The sequence below is a fragment of the Narcine bancroftii genome, chromosome 9, assembly GCF_036971445.1.
Source record: "Narcine bancroftii isolate sNarBan1 chromosome 9, sNarBan1.hap1, whole genome shotgun sequence".
In the NCBI taxonomy this organism is placed as follows: domain Eukaryota; kingdom Metazoa; phylum Chordata; class Chondrichthyes; order Torpediniformes; family Narcinidae; genus Narcine; species Narcine bancroftii.
Window position 1 is genome coordinate 103,010,893 of NC_091477.1, and position 23,487 is coordinate 103,034,379.

Genomic DNA, 23,487 nt, shown 5'->3' on the forward strand with positions numbered 1-23,487 from the left:
CCTTCACATTACAGTTATGCTCTCTTGTCTTAGATTCTCCTACACTACGAAACAGACTGTCACTATATATCATTAAAATAATAAGGAAGTAAATAATAGATAAAAAGGTAGTGGGCACAGCCCAGTACATCACAGGCAAAGCTCTCCCCTCCGTCGAGAAAATCTACAGGGAATGTTGCCTTAGGAGAGCAGCAGCAATCATCAAGGATTTACACCACCCTGGGTACGCTCTGTTCTTGCTGCTTCATTCAGGAAGGAGGTCTAGGTGTCACATGACTCGCACCACCAGATTCAGGAATAGTTGCTACCCCTCAACAATGATCTAAATCAGGGACTCATTTCAGAACCTCTTGCTTTGCATATTATTTATTATTGAATATTTATCTTTTTCTGTATTGCAGTTTGTTTACATTTCTCTTTTCTTTTATACATCCTGAGTACTGTTTTTTAACTCCACAGATAAGTAGAAGTTCATTTGGGCATGCAGGAAAACGAATGTCAGGGTTGATGTCATGTATGCAAACTGACAATAAATGTGAACTTTGAACTTCAAAGATCTCTTGTCAACCTACATAGAAAACAGGCCTATAGTTTCCATTCTCCAATGATAACTCAACTTCCCCAATCTTGGCCACATTTTCACAAACCTCTCCTGAACCCTTTCCAACTTTATAATATTCTTTCTTTTGCTAGGCAACCAAAACTGCACAAAATATTCCAAGTATGACTTCACTAACATCTTGTGGAAGTGCAATACCATATTCCAACACTTTTATTCAATATCCCAACCCATGAAAGCAAGCACCCCCAAACACTTTCTTCACTATTCTGTCTACCTGTGCTGCCATCTTTAAAGAGCTATGAACCTGCACTCCTATATCGATTCTCCCCATAACAATCTTTAACAGTTGAAGAGTAAATCCTGCCCAAATATAGTACCTTGCACTTCTCCAAATTTTTTGGCCCAGTTCCACACCTGATCACAATACCACTGTAATCCAGGTAACCTTCTTTACTATCCACTGTAGCACTTATTTTTGTGTCATCACCTTGTCATAAACATCATTGTCCATATCATTTATGTATATTACAAAGATGCTTATACTGAACCTCTGCTGGGCACGATCCTCCAGTCTATAAAACTGCCATCTGCAACTAGATTCCTACCACTAAATCGATTTCTTATCCATTTGGTTAGTTGGCCTCTTATCCTTAACTTTCCATACCATGTGGAATCTTGTTAAAAACGATATAAATTTAAATTTTGAAAAAATTTAGAAAACTTAGAGCACTGTAACAGGCCCTTCCAACCCGTACGCCCAGTTACACCCAATTAACTTACAATCCCTGTACATTTTTGAAGGGTGAGAGGAAACCAGAGCACTCAAAGGAAACCTCTGCAGACACAGTGAGTGTGATGATGTAATGGGGGAGGGCCTTTTATACTGATCGCTTGCTATTGCCTATGCCTGTAGAGATACTCCACCCTACTGGTATAACAGATGGAGATGCTTTCCCACTGGCCAGTTTAGTCTGTTAATAAAAGCCCTGTATTGGTATAATATTTATCTGGTCCATGTCTATGGCATATCAATGAGAGCATACAAACTCCTAACAGACAGCACCAGAATCGAACCAGGATCAGTGACATTGCAACAGCATTGTGCAAATTGATATGCTAACCATGCTGTCCCACTTTACTAAATTCCATATAAATAACATTAACTGCCTTGCACTTGTCTACACCCCTTCAAAAATATTTTTTGTGAGACATGATTTTCTGCACACAAATCCATGCTAGCTCTCCTTAATTTTCCTTTGGCCATCCTAATGTTGATAGATTGATTCTGTCTCTTTGGATCCTCTCCAGCAGCTTCTCTACCAGTGACATCACGGTAACAGGTCTGTAGTTACGCAGATTATCCTTACAACCCTTTTTACACACGCACACACACACACACACACACACACACACACACACACACGCACACATACACACACACATACACACACACACGCGTGCTTATCCATCCATTCATCCATCCGTGTGTGATAGGACCAGTGAAAGATCAATAAAGTTATCAATAAATTATCATTCAAGCTGTTGCATATAGTAACTGATGAGTAGTGAGATAATTCTCCTGGTGATCCAATAATTTTATTCCTCAGCCAACACCTTTGAGAATAGCTTCATTGACATTGATCTCAATGTTGTCTTCTTGCATTGGTCAGGGACAAATTTACCTTGAGTTGATTTGAGTTTCTTGGCCACACTCAGTTGAGTGCAGCCTTGATGTGAAGGGGAGTCACTCTCATCTTACCTCATCTTTGAAATTCAGCTCTTTTGATTGGTAGTAGTTTAAATTACAGTCGTTGTTGCTGTGTCTGTTGTCTACAGCCATTTGGATGGAGTGAATTAAATTGACTGAGGACTGGTCTCTGTGGTAGTAAGACCTCAAGAGGTAAGGAGGATAATCTAAGTAAAAATACAATGCTGGAGTAACTCATTGGGTCAAATAGCATATTTTATATAGCAAAGGCAATGATCCATCACCAACGTTTTGGGCCTGAGGCCATCATCAAGGTATTCAGGTGCCTGAATAAAATGGTGGCGTGAGGAGCATAGACCCACAGGCAGGAGGTAATAGGTGGATGAAAAAGGGAGGGCACAACATCAAGCAGTGGGAGGGGGAATGGGTCTGTGAATGGAGAGAGAAGGGGTGGAGAGCTGGAGGAAAGGAGACAGAGGGATTAGGAAGAACGGGAAGTGGTCCAGCAGAAATTGAAAAGTCATTGTTAATGCCACCCAGTTGAAGAATTCCCAGACGGAATATTAGGTGTTGTTCCTCCAATTTGCGGGTGACCTTGGTTTGGCAGTGCATGAGGCCATAGACAGACATGTTGGCATGGGAAAGGGTTCAGTTCCAAACCGTTGGTTATGCACCTTTATCTTCGCTATATAAATTGTTTGACCTGCTGAGTTTCTCCAGCATTGTGTTTATACTTCAATCTCGGGATCTGCAGAATTTTGGGCTTTACTCAAGGAGGTTAATCTATTCTGTTCATAGGGAATGATGTAAGCACCAGCTTTGTCTTGTATACTCACATACCAGCTCCCCATCAGTGGAGATTTACTTTGGAATCAACTTGACTGGTTGTTGGTTGTGGAAGGATTGCAGAATTTTCATGTGAATGGTAATCTTTTTGAGATTGTGTCCTCTGCACTATATAGACAAAGCAAACCAAAGTCTTCTTGCTGTAGAGTTACCAAATTGAAACTCACATAGAGGTATTGTTCCTGACATGCTCTTTAACCTGTTAAGTCAGCACACATCAGGGGCCAGAGGCCCTGTACTGTGCAATACTGTACCTAGTTGACCCAGCAATGATAAGCTGACTGCGCCACTACTTTCTCATGAGTTTGCGGAGGTTTGGTATGACATTGAAAACCGTGGCAAACTTCTACAGATGTGCAGTGGAAAGTGTGCTGACCAGCTGCATCACAATCTGGTGTGGGGACGCCAATGCCCCGAACATAAAGCCCTGTAAAACGTTGTGGACATAGCCCAGGGCATCATAGGTAAAACCCTCTCCACCATCAAGACCATCTACAGGGAACACTACTGTCAGAGGGGCAGCAGCAAACATCAAGCACCACATAGCCCGGCACATGCTCTGCACTCACTGCCGCCATCAGGAAAGAAGTATGGGTGTCACAAGACTCGCACCACCAGGTTCAGGAACAGTTGCCACCTCTCAAACAACAAACTCAATCCGAGACTAATTTAAGGGCTTTTATTTTGCATATTATTTATTATTGAATATATTTTTGTGTATTGCAGTTTATTTGCACTACTTTGTTTACATTTCTCTCATTTGTATATGTATCTTTTCTTGAGTAGTTTTTTGCACTACAGATGTATTGTAGAAATTCTGCCTGGCCCACAGGAAAAAAGAATCTCAGAGTTGTTTGTGATGACATGTATGTACTCGGACAATAAATCTGAACTTTGAACCTTGAATCTATAAGACTCTCTTAACAATGGACATTAATTAAACCATTCTCAACCTTGTGCATGAGGTACTTTCTGTGCCTTTCCTATTCTTTTATGTTTTCTTCAGTTTATGATTAACAAGGACTGATTCATCTTCTGTTGAATCAGTGAGTTTACATGGGGTCGTTTTTTTTTCTGGGCCACTCCCACCCAACTCTGTATCCCATTTTAGGGACAATAGTTCTTTGTTGCCACAGGGCACATCCAAGGCTGATGATAGAGTTTCTGTGATGTTTTGGAGAGGCATAATTCCCCAAGAATGCCATTGCAGGCTATTGTTTAAGCATCCGTGAGCTTAAACCTTGGTAAATATTAATACAGAAAACTCCGCTGGGCCTATTAGCTTGATTGTGGTTTTGCCATATTTTGACGCAGGTGAGGAATCCATCTGATATTCTTAATCAATGCAGTAGTTGATTCAGCTAAAAGGTTTTGTAGGGCAATTAAGGAGATCTTTTTCAATTTACTAACCCTAACCCTACTGACAAGCACACTCACATACATTTGCTTGTCCACACTTTGCAACATATTTAAAATGTATTCTCCTTTGTACCTTCTTATGTGGATGTGTCCAAATTGAATTGTAGGTGCTGGTTTTGTGCATTCATTTTGGAAATCTCTCTTTGTAACTTTCTGCTCCCAACTCAACAACATATTTCATCTCATCAAATATAATTGTCATCTGCACATTTCGAGTATAACCCCGATACTTCATTTGAAGTCGATGTGTAAACCGTGCTTTGGCATGAATACAAACGAGAAGAAATAGGAGCATGAATAAGCCGTCTAACGTTTTGAGTTTGCTCTGCCACTTAAAAGCAACTTCAACTTGATTTTCCGACTTTATCCATATATCGATATATCCATATATAGGAGACATCGGTTTTTAATAACTTCCATAGCTCTCTGTAGTGTAGAGTTTCCAAAGTTCACTATTCTCTGAGTGATGGAGTTTCTCTTCATCTCACTCCAGAATAATTTATTCCCCATTCTGATGCTGTGCCCCTGGTTTCTCCTCAGCGAGGGGAAACATCTTTCCTGTATCCACCCTGTCAAATCACTTAAGAATTTTGTACATTTCAATAAAATGTTTAATCTTCTCATCTCTAGAGAATTGACAGTTTCTCCTTAAATGGCAAACCTGCCATCCTGGAACTGGATTACTGACTCTTCACTGCATGTGTTTATTTGGTTTGTTTATGGAGAACAAAACTCTCCACAGTACTCCAGCTACAGTCTCACCCAATTCAATTGCAATATCACTTTCGTGCTCCTCTGTTTAAGTCCTGTCTTAATCAAGGCTAAAATTCTCTTTGCCTTCCTAATCACATTACTTTTGAACATTAACATGAGTCATTCTCTTACCATTTCATCAATAAACTACTTTTCTATTATGTGAATGACCTCACATTTTTCCACATATTCTTTCTTTCATGTTCTCAGCATATCCTACGAAACCCCCTGTACATTTGCTCCCATACTCACAATCCAACTTAACTCATCACTATTAGAAAAATTGAAATCAAAATCACATTTTGTCCCTTCCATCAAATTGTTGATATGGATTGTGAAAACCCTGGGCTCAAGCACTGAATCTTACAGTATCCAAGCATTTATTTCCAGGACTAGGACAATTTGGCCGCTGCCCCACTCACTGTATGCTGGCCAACTCTGTCCCACTGGCCGTGCACTGACAGCCCCACAAGCTGCCCTGTGACTGCCCCGCAGCTGCTTTTACTGGAGGAAGCAGTTTCCTTGGCAGGGAGGGAGTTTCTGCAATGCAGGGGGTTTGGGCTGCAGTTTCTGAAATGGGGGTTTTGTAGGGCAATTAAGAGTCAAATGGGTCTGAGTCACAGATTTATATAAGGAGATCTTTTTCAATTTTACCGCTGCAATGCCGCGGGGAGCTGGGACAGTACCAAACATGAACCTAAGTGTAACAATAAATCCCAAAATGTTTGCTGGGGGAGGGTTAAGTTATTTGTATACGTGATGTTATTATTTAATAAGTATAGCAATGAGATAGACAACAGACTCGCCAAGGCAAATAGCGCCTTTGGAAGACTACACAAAAGAGTCTGGAAAAACAACCAACTGAAAAACCTCACAAAGATAAGCGTATACAGAGCCGTTGTCATACCCACACTCCTGTTCGGCTCCGAATCATGGGTCCTCTACCGGCACCTCCTACGGCTCCTAGAACGCTTCCACCAGCGTTGTCTCCGCTCCATCCTCAACATCCATTGGAGCGATTACATCCCTAACGTCGAAGTACTCGAGATGGCAGAGGTCGACAGCATCGAGTCCACGCTGCTGAAGATCCAGCTGCGCTGGATGGGTCACGTCTCCAGAATGGAGGACCATCGCCTTCCCAAGATCGTGTTATATGGCGAGCTCTCCACTGGCCACCGTGACAGAGGTGCACCAAAGAAAAGGTACAAGGACTGCCTAAAGAAATCTCTTGGTGCCTGCCACATTGACCACCGCCAGTGGGCTGATATCGCCTCAAACCGTGCATCTTGGCGCCTCAGTTTGGCGGGCAGCAACCTCCTTTGAAGAAGACCGCAGAGCCTACCTCACTGACAAAAGGCAAAGGAGGAAAAACCCAACACCCATCCCCAACCAACCAATTTTCCCCTGCAACCGCTGCAATCGTGTCTGCCTGTCCCGCATCGGACTTGTCAGCCACAAACGAGTCTGCAGCTGACGTGGACTTTTTACCCCCTCCATAAATCTTCGTCCGCGAAGCCAAGCCAAAGAAATAGCAATAAATCCCAATATGTTTTTGAAACACTGCAACACCAGGGGGTTGCTGGGTCAGCACTAAACTGTGGGTACTGAAATGTCCAAAGGGCTACAAAGACATTTTTCGCCAAAATGTCCAGTTCTGTTTATTTCCACCCTTTGTCTTCTGTCTAATACTTTTTGATCCATGTGAGTTTGCTAACTGTAATTCCATGTTTTCTAATCTTATTGAATTCCTTCTGAAAATCCTCATGCACAATATTCTCTAATCCATCCACATCTATTCTACTCATCACAAGCTCAAGAAACTCCCAGATTAGTCAAGCACTTTTTCATATACACTATTCCATTCAATCTTATTTTTCTTTTCACAGTATCTGTTATTCAGTTGCTCATGAAAGATTCCAGAATTTTCCTTAGCTCTGACATTGTTAATAGGTTAATGGTCCCACATTTTCTCTCTCCCTCCTTTCTTAAATAATGGGGTCACATCTGCTACCCTCCAATCCACAGGACTAATTCCAGACATTTTGCAAGAGGATAACAGGAGCATCCAAATGAAATAGACAGGTTGAATATCAGGAAAATAATATCTCTGTTCTTGCATAATGCTACAGAAGATTTAGGCAAGGAGCTACTGCGGAATCTGAGGAATATCTGAAGGCTTACCTGGAAGCTGGAGACAAGGGCATATTCTTACAAACCGCGATTTGACTGAGAGCATGACAAGGTTTCTTAGAGGTGATCAATAGTTACTGAAATACTCAACTTCCAGCTGGTGAAGTCATTATTCTGTGCAAAACACTGCAGCCAGAAATTGTATTGGCAACGAACTCACATTTTATGGGACATAAAAGAGCGCATCTGTTGTGAGCTCACTGAAGGAAAGTCTCTGGTTGCCATTTATGATTTATTTACCTTTCAGTCTTTCTCTTAACCATTTCATCTTGTTTTCCAAGTGAATGGGAAAGATTTTAACAGAGTACTCCCTTACCACTGTATTTCCATCTGATATTGTTAGGTTTCTAGACTGGGATCTGAACCCACAAACTTCTGACCCAGAGGTGTGAATGTACTTTTGAGCTAAGGCTGATGTCACAGAACCAGAGAATCAAATGCCTGGTAACCAGTTGCTCTTGGAACAATTCTCATTCTTTTAATGTCTTAAAATAAGTGGTGGTCTTATATTAAAAAGAATGCATCCATGTCAACACAGCATTTCCTCAGTACTGCACTTTAACATCAGCCCAGAATTCAGGTAGAACCCTAGTATTGAGCTTTAACCTCGATTCAGCACATGCTCCAGCGAGTTAGGCAAGTACACAAATTTCTAATAAATTTAATTTTCTTTTGCATTGTAAGCCATTTGTCTGATAGAATGCTAATTCTATGTAATAATATTCCTCACTTATTTCCTTGTATCTTCTTTCATATGGCCATCAATTAACTGTCAACCTGATTCTCTTGCCACACATCTAATTTATCCAGACGGTGCCAGAGGTAGGATAAAACCACCGTCACTGGATCTGGAACATGAGCACATGTATGGGAAGGAGAGCGGAGAGAGGAAACTCTACAAAATAAAAATAGAGGCCTTGATAGAACCGAAGGTATGGCAGCAGCAGAATCTGCTGTGTCACTGTGCCACTCTGGAATTTATATTGCCAATGAGACAGATATTTTGCAGTAAACGGAGTTCAAACTGAATTCAATCTTGCTTTTCTCAATGCTTGTACATTTCCTCTCACATCTTTATGTAAGATATTAACACATCAGCAAGAAGCATATCAATGCAACCATTAGTCATAGATCTATTACGAGACAACTGGAATTCTTCCGATTCTGGTCCTATCATGCACTAAGATAATAAGTCACACAGATACCGCAGCACTGCTACTGTGCATATATTGAAGCTCCTTATCTTTGTACAGCACACAAATGCGCTGTTGAAACTCATTAAGCAACATAACATCCATAGGAAGTAAGAGGCAGTCAATGTTTTGGGCCTGAGATTTTGAGCAGTGGATAAAAAGGTGGAGGGGGCAGAAGGGAGAGGAGCACAGGTTAAGAGGTAGATACAGGTGGGAGGGTAGAAGCTCAGAAGTGATGGGGAAGAGGGCAGAGAGCCAAAAAAGCTCTCAGAAGAAAGAGAAAGAGGTGGAGAGCTGTAGAAAAAGAGAGAGAGAGTGTATGTGCTGGGAGAAGAGTGATTGATAAGAAGGTGAACAAAAATTGGAGAATTGACATTGATGCTGTCTGGTTAAAAGTTGCACATTCAGAATACAGAGTGTTGTTTCTCCAGTTTGTGGGTGGCCTCAACTTGACTCAACACGTCAATGGGCACACATGTCAGTGTGGCAATGGGATGAGGAATTAAAATAGGCCACTGAGAAGTCCTTGTTGTTGCAGCAAAGCGAAGCTGCACAACACCGTGATCTCCCAATCCATGTTCAGTCTACCTGATGTAGAGGCTGCATCAGGAGCCCCAGGTGGAGCAAATGACCCCCTACAAATTCATAGAAGTGAAACATGAAAGTCTGCAGATGTTGTGATTGTAGTAAAAACACAAAAATGCTGGAGGGACTTGGCAGGCCTCCCAGTGTCCAGACGAGGTAAAGACTATCGATGCTTTGAACCCAAGCCCTTCTTCAAGATATAAGCAAAAAGCAGGCTGAGTCTGAATAGAAAGGCTGGTTGAGGAGGGAGCAAAGAGCAGGGGAGGAGCACAGGCCAACAGGTAAAGGGAAATAATTGGACACGGATTGGAGGACAGGAGAGGAAAAGTGAGAATTGATGGGGGGGCAAGGGGTGGTTCTGTGAAAACAGAGCTGGAGGAAAAAGACAGAGGGAAAGGGGAAGAGAGACGGAGGTTGAGGGAAGAATAAATAAGGAAGGGGACGGGAGGGCTAGGATGGGGTGGGGGCTCACGGGAACAGGAGATGTCGATGTTAATGCCATCTGGTTGGAGGGGGCCCAAGTGGAATATGAGGGGCTGCTCTTCTAATTTCCCCAGTGGTCTCAGTCTGGCTGTGGATGAGCCCATGGACAGACATAACATGGGAATGGGGTGGGAAATTGAAATGGGTGGCCACTGGGAGATCCCCACTAATGCACCGCTCTGAGCTTGGGTGCTGAACAAAGCGATCTCCCAGTCTGGATCCAGTCTTTCTGGCGTAGAGGAAACCACAACAGGAACACCGGATGCAGTAGATGACCCCTGCAGATTCACAAGTGAGTGTTGCTTCATTTGGAATGGCTGGGGCCCTGAATGGTGATGAGGGTAGAAGTGTGGGCACAAGTGGAGCACTTCCTGTGGTATCAAGGGTAGGTACCAATGGGATGATTTGTGGGGAGAAGAGAACGAAGGAGTCACAGGATTGGTCTCTGCAGAAGGGAACATATCAGGTAGTGGGATCACGTAATAGGTGGCAGAAATGGCAGAGGATATGTTGGATTCAGAGGCTCGTTGGATGATTGGGGAGGACAAGGGGAATCCTGTCTTTGTCACACGTGGGGCATAGGGGGTCAGGGCAGATGTGCGGGAAATGACAAATATGCAGATGAAGGCCAAATTGATGGTGGTAGAGAAGCCATGATTTTTGAAGGAGGAATCTGGTTCTGATGGAATTCTTGGCCTTAGAAACAGATGCAATGGAGACGGAGGAATTGTGACAATGTAATGGAATCCCAGGTGAGGTGTTGCTTTACTTCTAAAGACTGGGGCCCAGAATAGTAGTGAGGGAGGTGTAATCACGAGTGTAGCGCCTTTTGTGGTCACAGGAGTAGGCACCAAGGGGGTGATTGTGGGAAGGGGTGAGTGGATGTTTGATTTGCAGAGGGATATCCCTACAGAAAATGGAGAGGGGAGATGATGTGTCTGGTGGGGGGATCCCATTCTAGGTGGAAATTGCAGAGAACATTTATTTTCTATGGATGCTGCATGAGTTGTAGAATATCTATTTCTGCAGCATTTTCTTGTTCAGCAGATCAGCCTTAACTGTTGCCAAAATTATCCCATGCTCTCTATGATTAAATTGGGTGTGTCCCAGAAAGAATACATACCATTTCAGAGAAACTTGGAGAGTTTGCTATTAACTTGTTTTAAAGATCAAGAATGAATTTTTTTTGTAATAACAAAAATCAATATCAAATGCTTTCCAGATTTTAAGCTTGCTTCATCCATTAAGGATTCAATAATTTGATAGCTATTAATTTGCATTCATGCTTTATTTCCTTTTGATAATGAACAGTGAATTTCTTCACAAATTGTAGCAATTATCTGAAATATCATTTAAAAGTGGTCTTATTTTGTAAAGGAACCTTAAAAAAGATGGAAAGTAACATGGATTTGCGATTATTTGAGTAACTTAGAGGCATGCTCTGAAATGCTGAATACCGTCTGAAAATTTTTGCGACAGTATTTGATTTCCACTTGCCCACCTCATTTACTTACTGATGCTTTACTTAACATAGAAGTAAGGAACACAAATAGCAAATGGGCACATGTAATGGAGGATTTAGACCAGCTTATGCAAGAAGGGACGCAGTTGCATCAGAAGACATAATCTAAATTCCACTATGTGGCCCAGGGATGCATATGAATCAGTAGACATTACCTAACTTCCACCATGAGGCCCAGAGATGTAGTTGTCTTTTGTTGGTCGCAGACTGTCAGGAGACCTTGAAGATAATTAAATCATTTGAAGTTTGAGAGTCTCCAAGAGTCCAGCAAACATCCCAATCGAGAGAGGTAGAGAAGCTGCTACTGGCGCCCCGACAACCTACCTCAAGTGTGCCTCGCTTCGGCAGTTGGGACCAGTCCAGGCGTTGATAAGTATAATTGGGAAGGGCTTGCATATTGTAGTGTGAATTCTGCTCTCAGTGTGTGTGTCTATTTTCTTTCGGAAGCTCAAACACTGTGACCAATCTAAAACGAACAAAATGAGAGGTATAAGTTTACCCAAGACAGCACATTAGTGCCACTCTGGAATTTATATTGCCAATGAGACAGATATTTTGCAGTAAATGGAGTTCAAACTGAATTCAATCTTGCTTTTCTCAATGCTTGAACATTTCCTCTCACATCTTTATGTAAGATATTAACACATCAGCATGAAGCATATCAATGCAACCATTAGTCATAGATCTATTACGAGACAACTGTCTGTCAGTTGTGCACCAACCCCATAGTGTTACACATGATAGCATGAATTTTCTACTCTGGGCAGAATTTTACCTCTGCTAGTTCTGTATTGAAATAATAACAGAGTAGTCACCATATGCCCCTAAAGCAGGGCAGGCTTTGCATCATGGGGGATGTGGCATCGAGGAACAGGGTACGATGATTCTCCATGGATTGGGTGGGGCAAGTTAGTTGTCAAAGACTTGATCTGCACTCTGACATCATCAACGACCTGCTCTTGTATATTTTCTGATCATTTTAAATCAAGGTTAAATGAAAAACAATGTCCAGGTACATTGTAAATTGGCAAGGCAATTTGCATTCAAATTCCAGAATGGACATTGTACATTTTATGTCCAAACTCAAGACAGCACAGTTTTAAAGTATAAATGAACAATAAATTAAATGTTAATTGGAAAACACACAAGGGAAATTTAGCTATGATTTATATCAATGAAAATTTCCAATTTGTTCTGTTATTGACATAATGAATTAAATAGGATGGGGCCAGACATAAATCAAGTTTAGTAATCTTGCACAGGTCACACCTTCAATTTCATTTGAAATCCTGTGCACATCACCACAGCCTTGGGGATTGAACATGTGGCGATTTTAAGCAAATGTGAGGTACAAAGTGGCCATCAATCAATGGCTTGAAGGTAGGGGACTTCAGAAGCCTTCACTCAAATCTTTTGTTTTGTTGTGGGTCTGTTGGCCACAAATGAAGGCTAAAAATTTCCTCCCCTAAAAGAGACTTTATGGTGAATCTCATGCTCTTTTGTGATTACCTTTTCTATTCTGAGCTTTGATTCGTGTTTTAATTAAGTATATTGAAATCTAGTGATATCTCCAGATCATTTGTCAAAGTTTCTGGATACAGACTCTGCGACATGGCCACCTTTTCAAACTTTGCTGATATCAAGAATGGGTCATTCAGGACTTTTGAGGTTTGTTATGTCATCATAAACCTTGACAAATTCATAGGTATGTAGTCGAAAATGTGCTGATGGCGGCATTATGGCCTAGTATAGGGGGCATCAATACCTCTGAGCAGAAAGCCCTGCAAAAGGCCAATACATCACAGGCAAGACTCTCTCCACCATCAAGAGCTACTTGGAATGCTGCTGCAATCATCCACACCACCAAGGACATGCTCTATTCTCGCTGCTGCCATCAGGAAGGAGGTTTTAGTGCCACAAGACCCGTATCACTAGGTTAAGGAACAATTGCCATCCCTCCGCCATCAGACTCCTAAACAACAGACTCAGAGACTCATGCAAGGATTCTAGATTTATACATTATTTAACACTGAATAATTTTTTCTGCATTTTCAGTTTGTTTACATTTTTCTATTTTGAATACTTATCTTTTTCTTGTATCATTTGGTTAATAACATCACGGGATATAGGAATTATGTAAAATTTTCTTATCCATATAGATTTAGGATCAGAGCACCACCAGAATAAGGAAGCATTTAGGTTGATTAGAGTCAAACAAGGTAGAGAGAAAATAATAAAATCCTGCAGATATTTGAAATGGGAAGGAGCCGGCTTAAGGAACATTGAAAAGAACCTCGTGTCTTTTATAAATAATGGTTCTGAGACAATTGGTTATCAATAGGAACAAGCCTATAAATCTCCACTATTCCCATTCTGGGCTGGAGAAGTTTAGTGAAATTGGAAGAACAAAACTCTCATCGTACATACATAGATATCATTTGTTACTTTCTGAAGTTTAATTCACGTTTATCTCTGGAAACATACTTACCAAAAGACTAGTTTCTTTTCAATACGATTGTAGAATTTTGAACCTTTAATCTCGCAATGAAAAATGAATTGTGCTTTGGACTTATTAATTTTCCACATCTGAGGACTACATTAGTAACTGTGCACTAAATATGTAGCTTTGCATCCCTGTGGCCAATCATACATGCTCATATATACTCACTGAAGTTGACATGAATGTACATTTAAAAAGTACACGATCTGGTTAAGGCAATTCAAAAATCACTTAATTTACATTAAAATAATTAAATATAGCTGATGACTAATGAATAGCTCACAGCTAATTAAAGGTATATTTTGAGATTCCAAATTATTAATTATATAAAGTAAGGAGGTTATTAGACAGAAGCAAATAGCTAAACTTACTTCAGTACCATGCTAATTTAGTTCTTCAATGCAGATGATATCCTATGTCCAAGATCCCTTGACATAATTTGTAATAAAAAAAACATTTAGAATTTTACCTCAGTTATCAACCATCATCCTTGGCAAAGTTTTATTTCTCAATTAAAAATGCCATCTGGCAAATGCATCAGCTCACATTTCTAAGAAAAGAGAGACCAATTTGTTGGAGGAATATAGAGCATACTAACTGGAAGCTGGCCTTCAATTGTCCATAACAAAATAAATATCAAATGCTAGTCATCTTATTCATGTTCCTATTCAACATTCAAAAACCACACCAGAGAGATTGTTGCAATTAAGCCAATTGTTTTCGGAACTGATTTTCACTTGCAGAGATCATGTGGAACTTGATCAGAAATAAGAGAAACAATTCACTTCTGTTTAGAACATAGAACAATACAGCACAGTACAGGCCCTTTGGCCCATATATTCCTTCCTTAAAAACAGGTACTAAACCCTCCCTACCCTATAACCCTCCTTTTTTCTTTCATCCATGTGTCTTGTCTTAAGAGTCTCTTAAATGCCCCCAATATTTCATCCTCCACCACTATCCCTCGCAAGGCATTCCAGACTCCCACAACTCTGTGTAAAAAAAAACTTACCCCCGATGTCTCCCCTAAAATTCCCTTCATTAACTTTATACACATGTCCTCTGTTTTTTAAAAAAAATTATTTGTCACACTGTGAATCATGTCAACTAAAATATGTACAAACGTTTCTCATTAAATTTACACAGTGGCGTTTTCTTCCTTCTTTTCCCCCTTTCCCTTCCTTCCCTCTTCCCACCCCCCTCCAAAACCCATAAATATTCCACATATACAATACAATAAAACCATAAAACACTATCTTCACACAAAGGAAAATAAACAAGAAAAATGCGTCGTCTATTTATACACTGAATCTGGTCGTTTTGTCTTTTTATCATTTTCATTTTAGGGGATGGAGGTCTTAGGCATGCTCTCTCTGTTATGTTCCATGTATAGTTCCCAAATTTCTTCAAACATTATGACTTTATTTTTTAAATTATATATCATTTTTCCAATGGAGTACATTTATTCATTTCCATGTACCATTGCTGTATACTTACGCTCTCTTCCATTTTCCAAGTTGACATTATACATTTTTTTGCTACTGCTAAGGCTATCATAATGAATTTTTGTTGTGCTTTATCCAATTTGAGGCCTAATTCTTTACTTCTTATGTTATTGAAAAGAAAGATCTCTGGTATTTTAGGTATGCTATTTTTTGTAATTTTATTTGGTATATGATTTAGTTCTTCCCAAAACGTATTCACCTTCGCACATGTCCAAGTTGCATGTAATGTTGTTCCCATTTCCTTCCCACAGCGAAAACATCTATCTGATAATGTTGAGTTCCATTTTTAAAATTTTTGAGGAGTAATATATACCCTGTGTAACCAATTATATTGTATCATACGTAACCTTGTGTTTATAGTATTTTTCATAGTTCCAGAACATAGCTTTTCCCATACTTCATTTTTTATCTTTATGTTTAAATCTTTTTCCCACTTCAGCTTAGGTTTATAGTTTATTTTATCATTCTCCTTATCTTGCAGCTTAATGTACATGTTCGTTATAAATCTTTTAATTATCATTGTCTGTAATCACATATTCAAACCTGCTTTCTTCAGTTGTTTCTCAATTTATCCTTTAAATAAGCTTTCAATTGATGATATGCAAACATTGTACCATGAGTTATTCCATATTTGTACTTCAACTGTTCAAATGTTAATAAATTATTTCCCAAAAAACAATTTTCTATTCTTTTGATTCCTTTTCTCTCCCATTCTCTAAAGGAAAGATTATCTATTGTAAAAGGAATTAACGGATTTTGCGTCAATAATAATTTTGGTATTTGGTCATTCGTTTTTCTTCTTTCTAAGTAGATCTTCTTCCATGTATTAAGTAAATGATGCAATACTGGTGAGTTTTTATATTGCACCAGTTTTTCATCCTAATACTTTATAAGTTCCTGTACCTTCTTGCCTATTTTATCTAGTTCTATCTTAGTCCAGTCTGGTTTTTCCCTTGTCTGGTAAAAATCTGATAAATACCTTAATTGGGCAGCTCTATAATAATTTCTAAACTTTGGTAACTGCAAACCACCTTGATTATACCTCTCTTAATTTATCTAATACTACCCTTGGTTTCTTCCCTTTCCACAAGAATTTCCTTATTGTTCTCTTTTAGTTCATTGAAAAAATTTTTCTGTTAAGGGAATTGGTAACGTTTGAAATAAGTATTGTATCCTTGGGAACACGTTCATTTTAATGCAGCTCACCCTCCCTATCAACGTTAATGGCAGTTCTTTCCAATGTTCTCAGTCTTCCTGTAATTTCTTTATTAGTGGCTGATAATTTAGTTTGTACAAGTGGCTTAAATTATTATCTAACCTGATCCCTAGGTATCGGATTACTTGTGCTTGCCATTTAAATGGTGATTCTTTTTTAAATTCTGTATAATCTGCGTTACTCATTGGCGTCACTTCACTTTTATTTGCATTGATCTTGTACCCCGATATTTCTCCATATTCCTTCAATTTCTTCTATAATTCTTTTATTGATAACTCTGGTTCTGTTAAGTATACTATAATGTCATCAGCAAAGCTAATTTTTTACTCCTCCTTTATTTTTATCCCTTTTATTTCATTTTCTATTCTTATCAGTTCTGCCAAATGTTCTATTGCTAAGGCGAAAAATGAGGGGGATAGTGGACATCCGTCTAGTTAACCTACTTAATTTAAATTGATTCGATACATATCCATTTACTGCTACTTTCGCCAATGGTCCATTATACAATGCTTTAATCCAATTTATATATTTTTCTGGTAGACTGAACTTCTGTAATACTTTGAATAAGTAGTTCCACTCTACTGTCAAAAGCTTTTTCTGCGTCTAAAGCAACAGCCACTGTTGGTTTCTTATTTCCTTGAACTGCATGAATTAGATTAATAAATTTACAGACATCGTCCACTGTTCGTCTTTTCTTAATAAATCAAATTCGATCTTGTTTTACTATTTTTGGTACACAATCCGCCAATCTGTTTGCTAATAATTTTGCTATTATCTTTTAATCTGAGTCAAGTAGAGATATTGGTCTATATGATGCTGGTGTTAATGGATCCTTCCCAGTCTTTGGTATTACTGTAATTATTGCTGTCTTACATGAATCTGGCAAATTTTATGTTTCTTCTACCTGGTTCATTACTTCCAGGAGAGGAAGAATTAATAACTGTTTAAATTTTTTATAAAATTCTATTGGAAATCCATCCTCTCCTGGTACTTTATTGTTCGGCAGCTTTTTAAAAATATATCTTGTACTTCCTCTATTTCAAATGGTTTTATTAGTTTGTTTTGTTCCTCTTCTTGCAATTTTGACAAAATTCCTCTATTTTGTATTCTTTTCCCTCGTTCAGTTTGGTATAATTGTTCATAACATTTTCATTAACCTCTGTTGGATTATATGTAATTTGTTTGTCCTGTTTCCTTGATGCCAATACCATTCTTTTAGCTTGTTCTGTTTTAACTTGCCAGGCTAATATTTTATGTGTTTTTTTTCTCCCAGTTCGTAATACTTTTGCTTTGTTTTCATTATGTTCTTCTCCACCTTAATGCGTTTGTAATGTTTCGTATTTTATTTTTTTGTCCGTTAATTCTCTCCTTTTTGTTATCCCTTTTTACTAATTTCTTTTCTGTACTTACTATCCCCCTTTCCAACTGCTCTGTTTCCTGATTGTAATCCTTTTTCATCTTAGTTACATAACGTATTATCTGCCCTCTAATGAAGGCTTTCATTGCGTCCCTTAATATAAATTTATCTTTCACTGATTCTGTGTTTATTTCAAAATATATTTTAACTTGGTGTTCAAAAAACTCCCTAAATTCTTGCCTTTTAAGTAGCATGGAGTTTAACCTCCATCTATATGTTGTTGGTGGAATGTTCTCCAGTTCTATTGCTAATAGGGGTGAATGATCTGATAGTAGTCTAGCTTTATAGTCAGTTTTCCTAACTCTCCCTTGAATATGGGCTGACAATAAAAACATATCAATCCTCGAGTAAGTTTTGTGCCTACTCAAATAATATGAACATTCCTTCTCTCTTGGGTGCTGCCTCCTCCATAAATCCACAAGTTTCATTTCCTGCATTGATTTAACCATAAATTTGGCTACTTTATTCTTATTACTTGTCTTTTGTCCAGTTTTATCCAACAATGGGTCCAAATTAACATTAAAATCTCCTCCTATCAACATATTTCCTTATGTGTCTGCAATCTTAAAAAAATATCCTGCATAAACTTTTGATTCTCCTCGTTAGGCGCATATATATTGAGCAAATTCTGAAATTCTGAGTATATCTGACATTTTATCATTACATACCTCCCTGCTGGATCTAGTATTTTCTCCTCTATTTTAATTGGTACATTTTTGTTAAATAGTATGGCTACACCTCTAGCTTTTGAATTATAAGATGCTGCCACTACGTGTCCTACCCAGTCTCTCTTTATGTTCCGCTTCAGTTTTATGTTTTTCCTGCATAAATGCTATATCTATATTTTCCTTCTTCAATAAATTTAGTAGCCTCTTCCTTTTAATTTGGTTTTGTATTCCATTAATGTTTATAGTCATATAGTTCAACATGGCCATCTTATATCTTGCTTATATTTCTTTTCCACCTCTTCGCCACCTCCATCCCCCTTTTCCCCATTTTCATCTCTTAGTTTTCCCTTATTAAACTTAATGTATGACAACACATTTAAGACATAAAGTACCCCCGCGGTTCCCATACCTTAACCCCAAAAGTCTCCTCCCTCTCTGAGTTGCCCCTTATCCCTTGCCAGGCAACAACTCCCCTATTCATTTGGATTGCGATCTTGTTTGCAGCGTCAACTGATTTTGCAGTGACGGTTTTTCCCTTTTCCCCTCCAGAAAACACTTTTTAAAAAAAACATATAACAAAGCTCCTTTTTTTCCCAACCATACTTCCTTCCTTCCCTTCTGTTTTACCTCTTCAGTTCTTTACATATACATTGTACTTTATTGCCATTCTTCATTCTTATTACACCTCTTCATCTCTTCTTCTGTTCTGCAAACTTTCTGCGAATTCTAGCGCTTCCTCTGGATCCGAGAACAGTCTGTTATGTCCTCTGGTGTTTGATGATCCTGCCGTAGGAAACAGATGCTGGCTGTCCATCCTATCTATGCCTCTCATAATCTATAGACTTCTATCAAATCTTCTCTCATCCTTCTGTGCTCCAAAGTGAAAAGTCCCAGCACTGCTAACCTTGCCTCATAAGACGCGTTTACCAGTGGCGTTGAAATCCATCTGCCACTTTTCTACCCAACTTTGCATCCTGCCTATATCCTCTTTTAACTTTCGACAACTTTCAGCTCCATCCACCACTCCTCCAACCTTCGTGTCATCCACAAACTTACTGACCCATTCTTCTGCCTCATTAAAAAAAATCACAAATAGCAGGGGTCCCAGAACAGATTCCTACTGCACTCCACTAGTTACCGACCTCCAGGCAGAATACTTTCCTTCCACTACTGCTCTCTGCTTTCTTCCTACAAGCCAATTACTTATCCATTCAGCCAATCTTCCATTGATCCTGTGACTCGTGACTTTCTGGATAAGTCTCTCGTGGGGGACCTTGTCAAATGCATTGCTAAAATCCATGTAGTCCACATCTACTGCCCAACCCTCAATTTCTTTTGTTACCTCCTCAAAAAACTCAATTAGACTTGTGAGGCATGACCTTCTCTCATCAAAGCCATGCTGACTGTCCTTGAATAGACTACTGCTCCAAACACTCATAGATCCTATTCTTAAGAAATCTCTCCATAAGTTTACACACCACTGATGAAAGACTCACTGGTTTATGATTCCCAGGATCCTCCCAGTTACCTTTTTTGAACAAGGGAACTACATTTGCCATTCTCCAATCCTCCCCGTGGCCAAAGAGGATTCAAAGATCATAGCTAATGTCCCAGCTATCTCTTTTCTTACTTCCCACAGCAGTATATTGCCCCCAGCACTGGGGACACCAATCTTGATGTTTTTAAGAAAATCCAACACTTCTGCCACCTTAATCCCCATATTGTCCAGCACACAGGCCTCTTCAATTTTGACATCATCATGATCAAAGTCCTTTTCACTTGAGAATATTGACACAAAGTATTCATTTACGACCTCCATAACTTCCTTTGCCTCCAGGCACATGTTGCCTCCTTTATCCTTTAGCTGCCCCATCTTCATTCTCATCATGTTTGTACAACATGTTTTACAAATTTTCTTTCTGATCTAAATGCCACCTTCTTTGATAACTAGTTGAATGTACTTGCGTCACATCATATCCAGTGATAACATTTTAGTTAAAAATGTAAATAGAAAAGTCATACCGAAATACCATCATTGCAAACAAACCTGCATTTGTGGACCAGAAATAAGTTTATTTAGATACTGTAGAATTATAACAAAATTTAATGAAGTACATCCATCATGCGGTAAAGTAATACAAAATATAGAAGCCCTGAACCAATATTCAAAACTGACTCAAGAGTAAGGTTGACAATATATCACCAAAGGACCAGCAGTAATTGCGGGCATAAATTCATTGGTGACTCTTCTCCAAATTAAATTCCATGTACAGAGGGCCAAATGTTAGCTACAAACTACACACTGTAATTGGGATTCTTACGTAAAATAACAAAGCCCTCAAGGATTGGGGTTAGAGGTATGTACTCTTCAGTTGCCAACTCAGCTCTTTCACCATGTGCTAATAACACAGGTGTAGTGTGTGTCTGGAATCCTGTGATAGTCTTGGGCTTTCCTGCTTGTCCTACAACATCCACAGCCTGCATCAAAAAAAATTAACAGATCTTTAATAATCTGTATCATATTTTGCATTCCCAATCCCATGCAATTTCCCTATAACTGTATCCAACACAAAACACAGATTGAAATCAGATAAAAACAAAAACAGCATGTGTACACACCTCACTTCATTCACGCATTCTTTTAGTGCTGACAGTTTGTTTATGCAATACTACTGATTTAGTTATTTTGAGCAATTTTTTTCCATTTGATTGACACAATTAAGACATCAATGTCTGTGTGTTTTTTACATATACAGTACAACTCCAATGATCCAAAATTGGATTCTCGAAAATCCTCATTTATCCAAAATTTTTTTGAGCTGAACTGACCAGGGACGTTGGGATGCCGGCAGCAGCAGCAGACTGTGGGCTCCCGGGCAGGAGCGAGACCATCAGGCTCCTGGTACAAGCGGGGCCTCGGTGGGGAAATGTTGGTGATCGGCAGTAGCCAGCCATTTTTTAATGCTTAAAAAGCCTTTCCTTGCTGTTTGTTGTTGATTAACACTATTACAAAAGTGGTTTGCTGTTGCTACTGGGGTGTGGGTGGGAGTGGGGGGGTGAGAGTGGGTGTGGGTGGGTGTGAGTGTGGGTGGGTGTGAGTGTGGGTGGGTGTGAGTGTGGGTGGGTGTGAGTGTGGGTGGGTGTGAGTGTGGGTGGGTGTGAGTGTGGGTGGGTGTGAGTGTGGGTGGGTGTGAGTGTGGGTGGGTGTGAGTGTGGGTGGGTGTGAGTGTGGGTGGGTGTGAGTGTGGGTGGGTGTGAGTGTGGGTGGGTGTGAGTGTGGGTGGGTGTGAGTGTGGGTGGGTGTGAGTGTGGGTGGGTGTGAGTGTGGGTGGGTGTGAGTGTGGGTGGGTGTGAGTGTGGGTGGGTGTGAGTGTGGGTGGGTGTGAGTGTGGGTGGGTGTGAGTGTGGGTGGGTGTGAGTGTGGGTGGGTGTGAGTGTGGGTGGGTGTGAGTGTGGGTGGGTGTGAGTGTGGGTGGGTGTGAGTGTGGGTGGGTGTGAGTGTGGGTGGGTGTGAGTGTGGGTGTGGGGGTGAGTGTGGGTGTGGGGGTGAGTGTGGGTGTGGGGGTGAGTGTGGGTGTGGGGGTGAGTGTGGGTGTGGGGGTGAGTGTGGGTGTGGGGGTGAGTGTGGGTGTGGGGGTAAGTGTGGGTGTGGGGGTAAGTGTGGGTGTGGGGGTAAGTGTGGGTGTGGGGGTAAGTGTGGGTGTGGGGGTAAGTGTGGGTGTGGGGGTAAGTGTGGGTGTGGGGGTAAGTGTGGGTGTGGGGGTAAGTGTGGGTGTGGGGGTAAGTGTGGGTGTGGGGGTAAGTGTGGGTGTGGGGGTAAGTGTGGGTGTGGGGGTAAGTGTGGGTGTGGGGGTAAGTGTGGGTGTGGGGGTAAGTGTGGGTGTGGGGGTAAGTGTGGGTGTGGGGGTAAGTGTGGGTGTGGGGGTAAGTGTGGGTGTGGGGGTAAGTGTGGGTGTGGGGGTAAGTGTGGGTGTGGGGGTAAGTGTGGGTGTGGGGGTAAGTGTGGGTGTGGGGGTAAGTGTGGGTGTGGGGGTAAGTGTGGGTGTGGGGGTAAGTGTGGGTGTGGGGGTAAGTGTGGGTGTGGGGGTAAGTGTGGGTGTGGGGGTAAGTGTGGGTGTGGGGGTAAGTGTGGGTGTGGGGGTGGGTGTGAGTGGGGGTGGGTGTGAGTGTGGGTGGGTGTGAGTGTGGGTGGGTGTGAGTGTGGGTGGGTGTGGGTGGGTGTGAGTGTGGGTGGGTGTGAGTGTGGGTGGGTGTGAGTGTGGGTGGGTGTGAGTGTGGGTGGGTGTGAGTGTGGGTGGGTGTGAGTGTGGGTGGGTGTGAGTGTGGGTGGGTGTGAGTGTGGGTGGGTGTGAGTGTGGGTGGGTGTGAGTGTGGGTGGGTGTGAGTGTGGGTGGGTGTGAGTGTGGGTGGGTGTGAGTGTGGGTGGGTGTGAGTGTGGGTGGGTGGGTGTGAGTGTGGGTGGGTGGGTGTGAGTGTGGGTGGGTGTGAGTGTGGGTGGGTGTGAGTGTGGGTGGGTGTGAGTGTGGGTGGGTGTGTGTGTGGGTGTGTGTGTGTGTGTGTGGGTGTGTGTGTGTGTGGGTGGGTGTGTGGGTGGGTGGGTGTGTGGGTGGGTGGGTGTGTGTGTGGGTGGGTGTGTGTGTGGGTGGGTGTGTGTGTGGGTGGGTGTGTGTGAGTGTGGGTGGGTGTGTGTGTGGGTGGGTGTGTGTGTGGGTGGGTGTGAGTGTGGGTGGGTGTGTGTGTGGGTGGGTGTGTGTGTGGGTGGGTGTGTGTGTGGGTGGGTGTGTGGGTGGGTGTGTGTGTGGGTGGGTGTGAGTGTGGGTGGGTGTGAGTGTGGGTGGGTGTGTGTGTGGGTGGGTGTGTGTGTGGGTGGGTGTGTGTGCGGGTGGGTGTGTGTGCGGGTGGGTGTGTGTGCGGGTGGGT

General features: G+C 41.1%; 2 protein-coding genes and 1 long non-coding RNA gene across 4 annotated transcripts in view; 2 read left to right on the plus strand and 1 right to left on the minus strand.

The window, feature by feature from the left end:
- Nucleotides 1–23,487, plus strand: part of LOC138742545 (endothelin-converting enzyme 2-like) — a 215,691-nt gene that overhangs the window by 37,076 nt on the left and 155,128 nt on the right. The window lies entirely within an intron of this gene.
- On the plus strand, nt 937–8,507 carry LOC138742547 (uncharacterized). Its single transcript, XR_011344256.1, has 2 exons — nt 937–1,408; nt 8,289–8,507. It is a non-coding gene; the product is annotated as an uncharacterized lncRNA (long non-coding RNA).
- psmd2 (proteasome 26S subunit ubiquitin receptor, non-ATPase 2) overlaps nt 20,620–23,487 on the minus strand; it is a 50,584-nt gene continuing 47,716 nt past the window's right edge. The window contains exon 21 of the mRNA XM_069897090.1: nt 20,620–21,045. Within this exon, the coding sequence (XP_069753191.1) occupies nt 20,863–21,045 (183 nt within the window). The 3' untranslated portion in view covers nt 20,620–20,862. The remainder of the gene's footprint in view (nt 21,046–23,487) is intronic.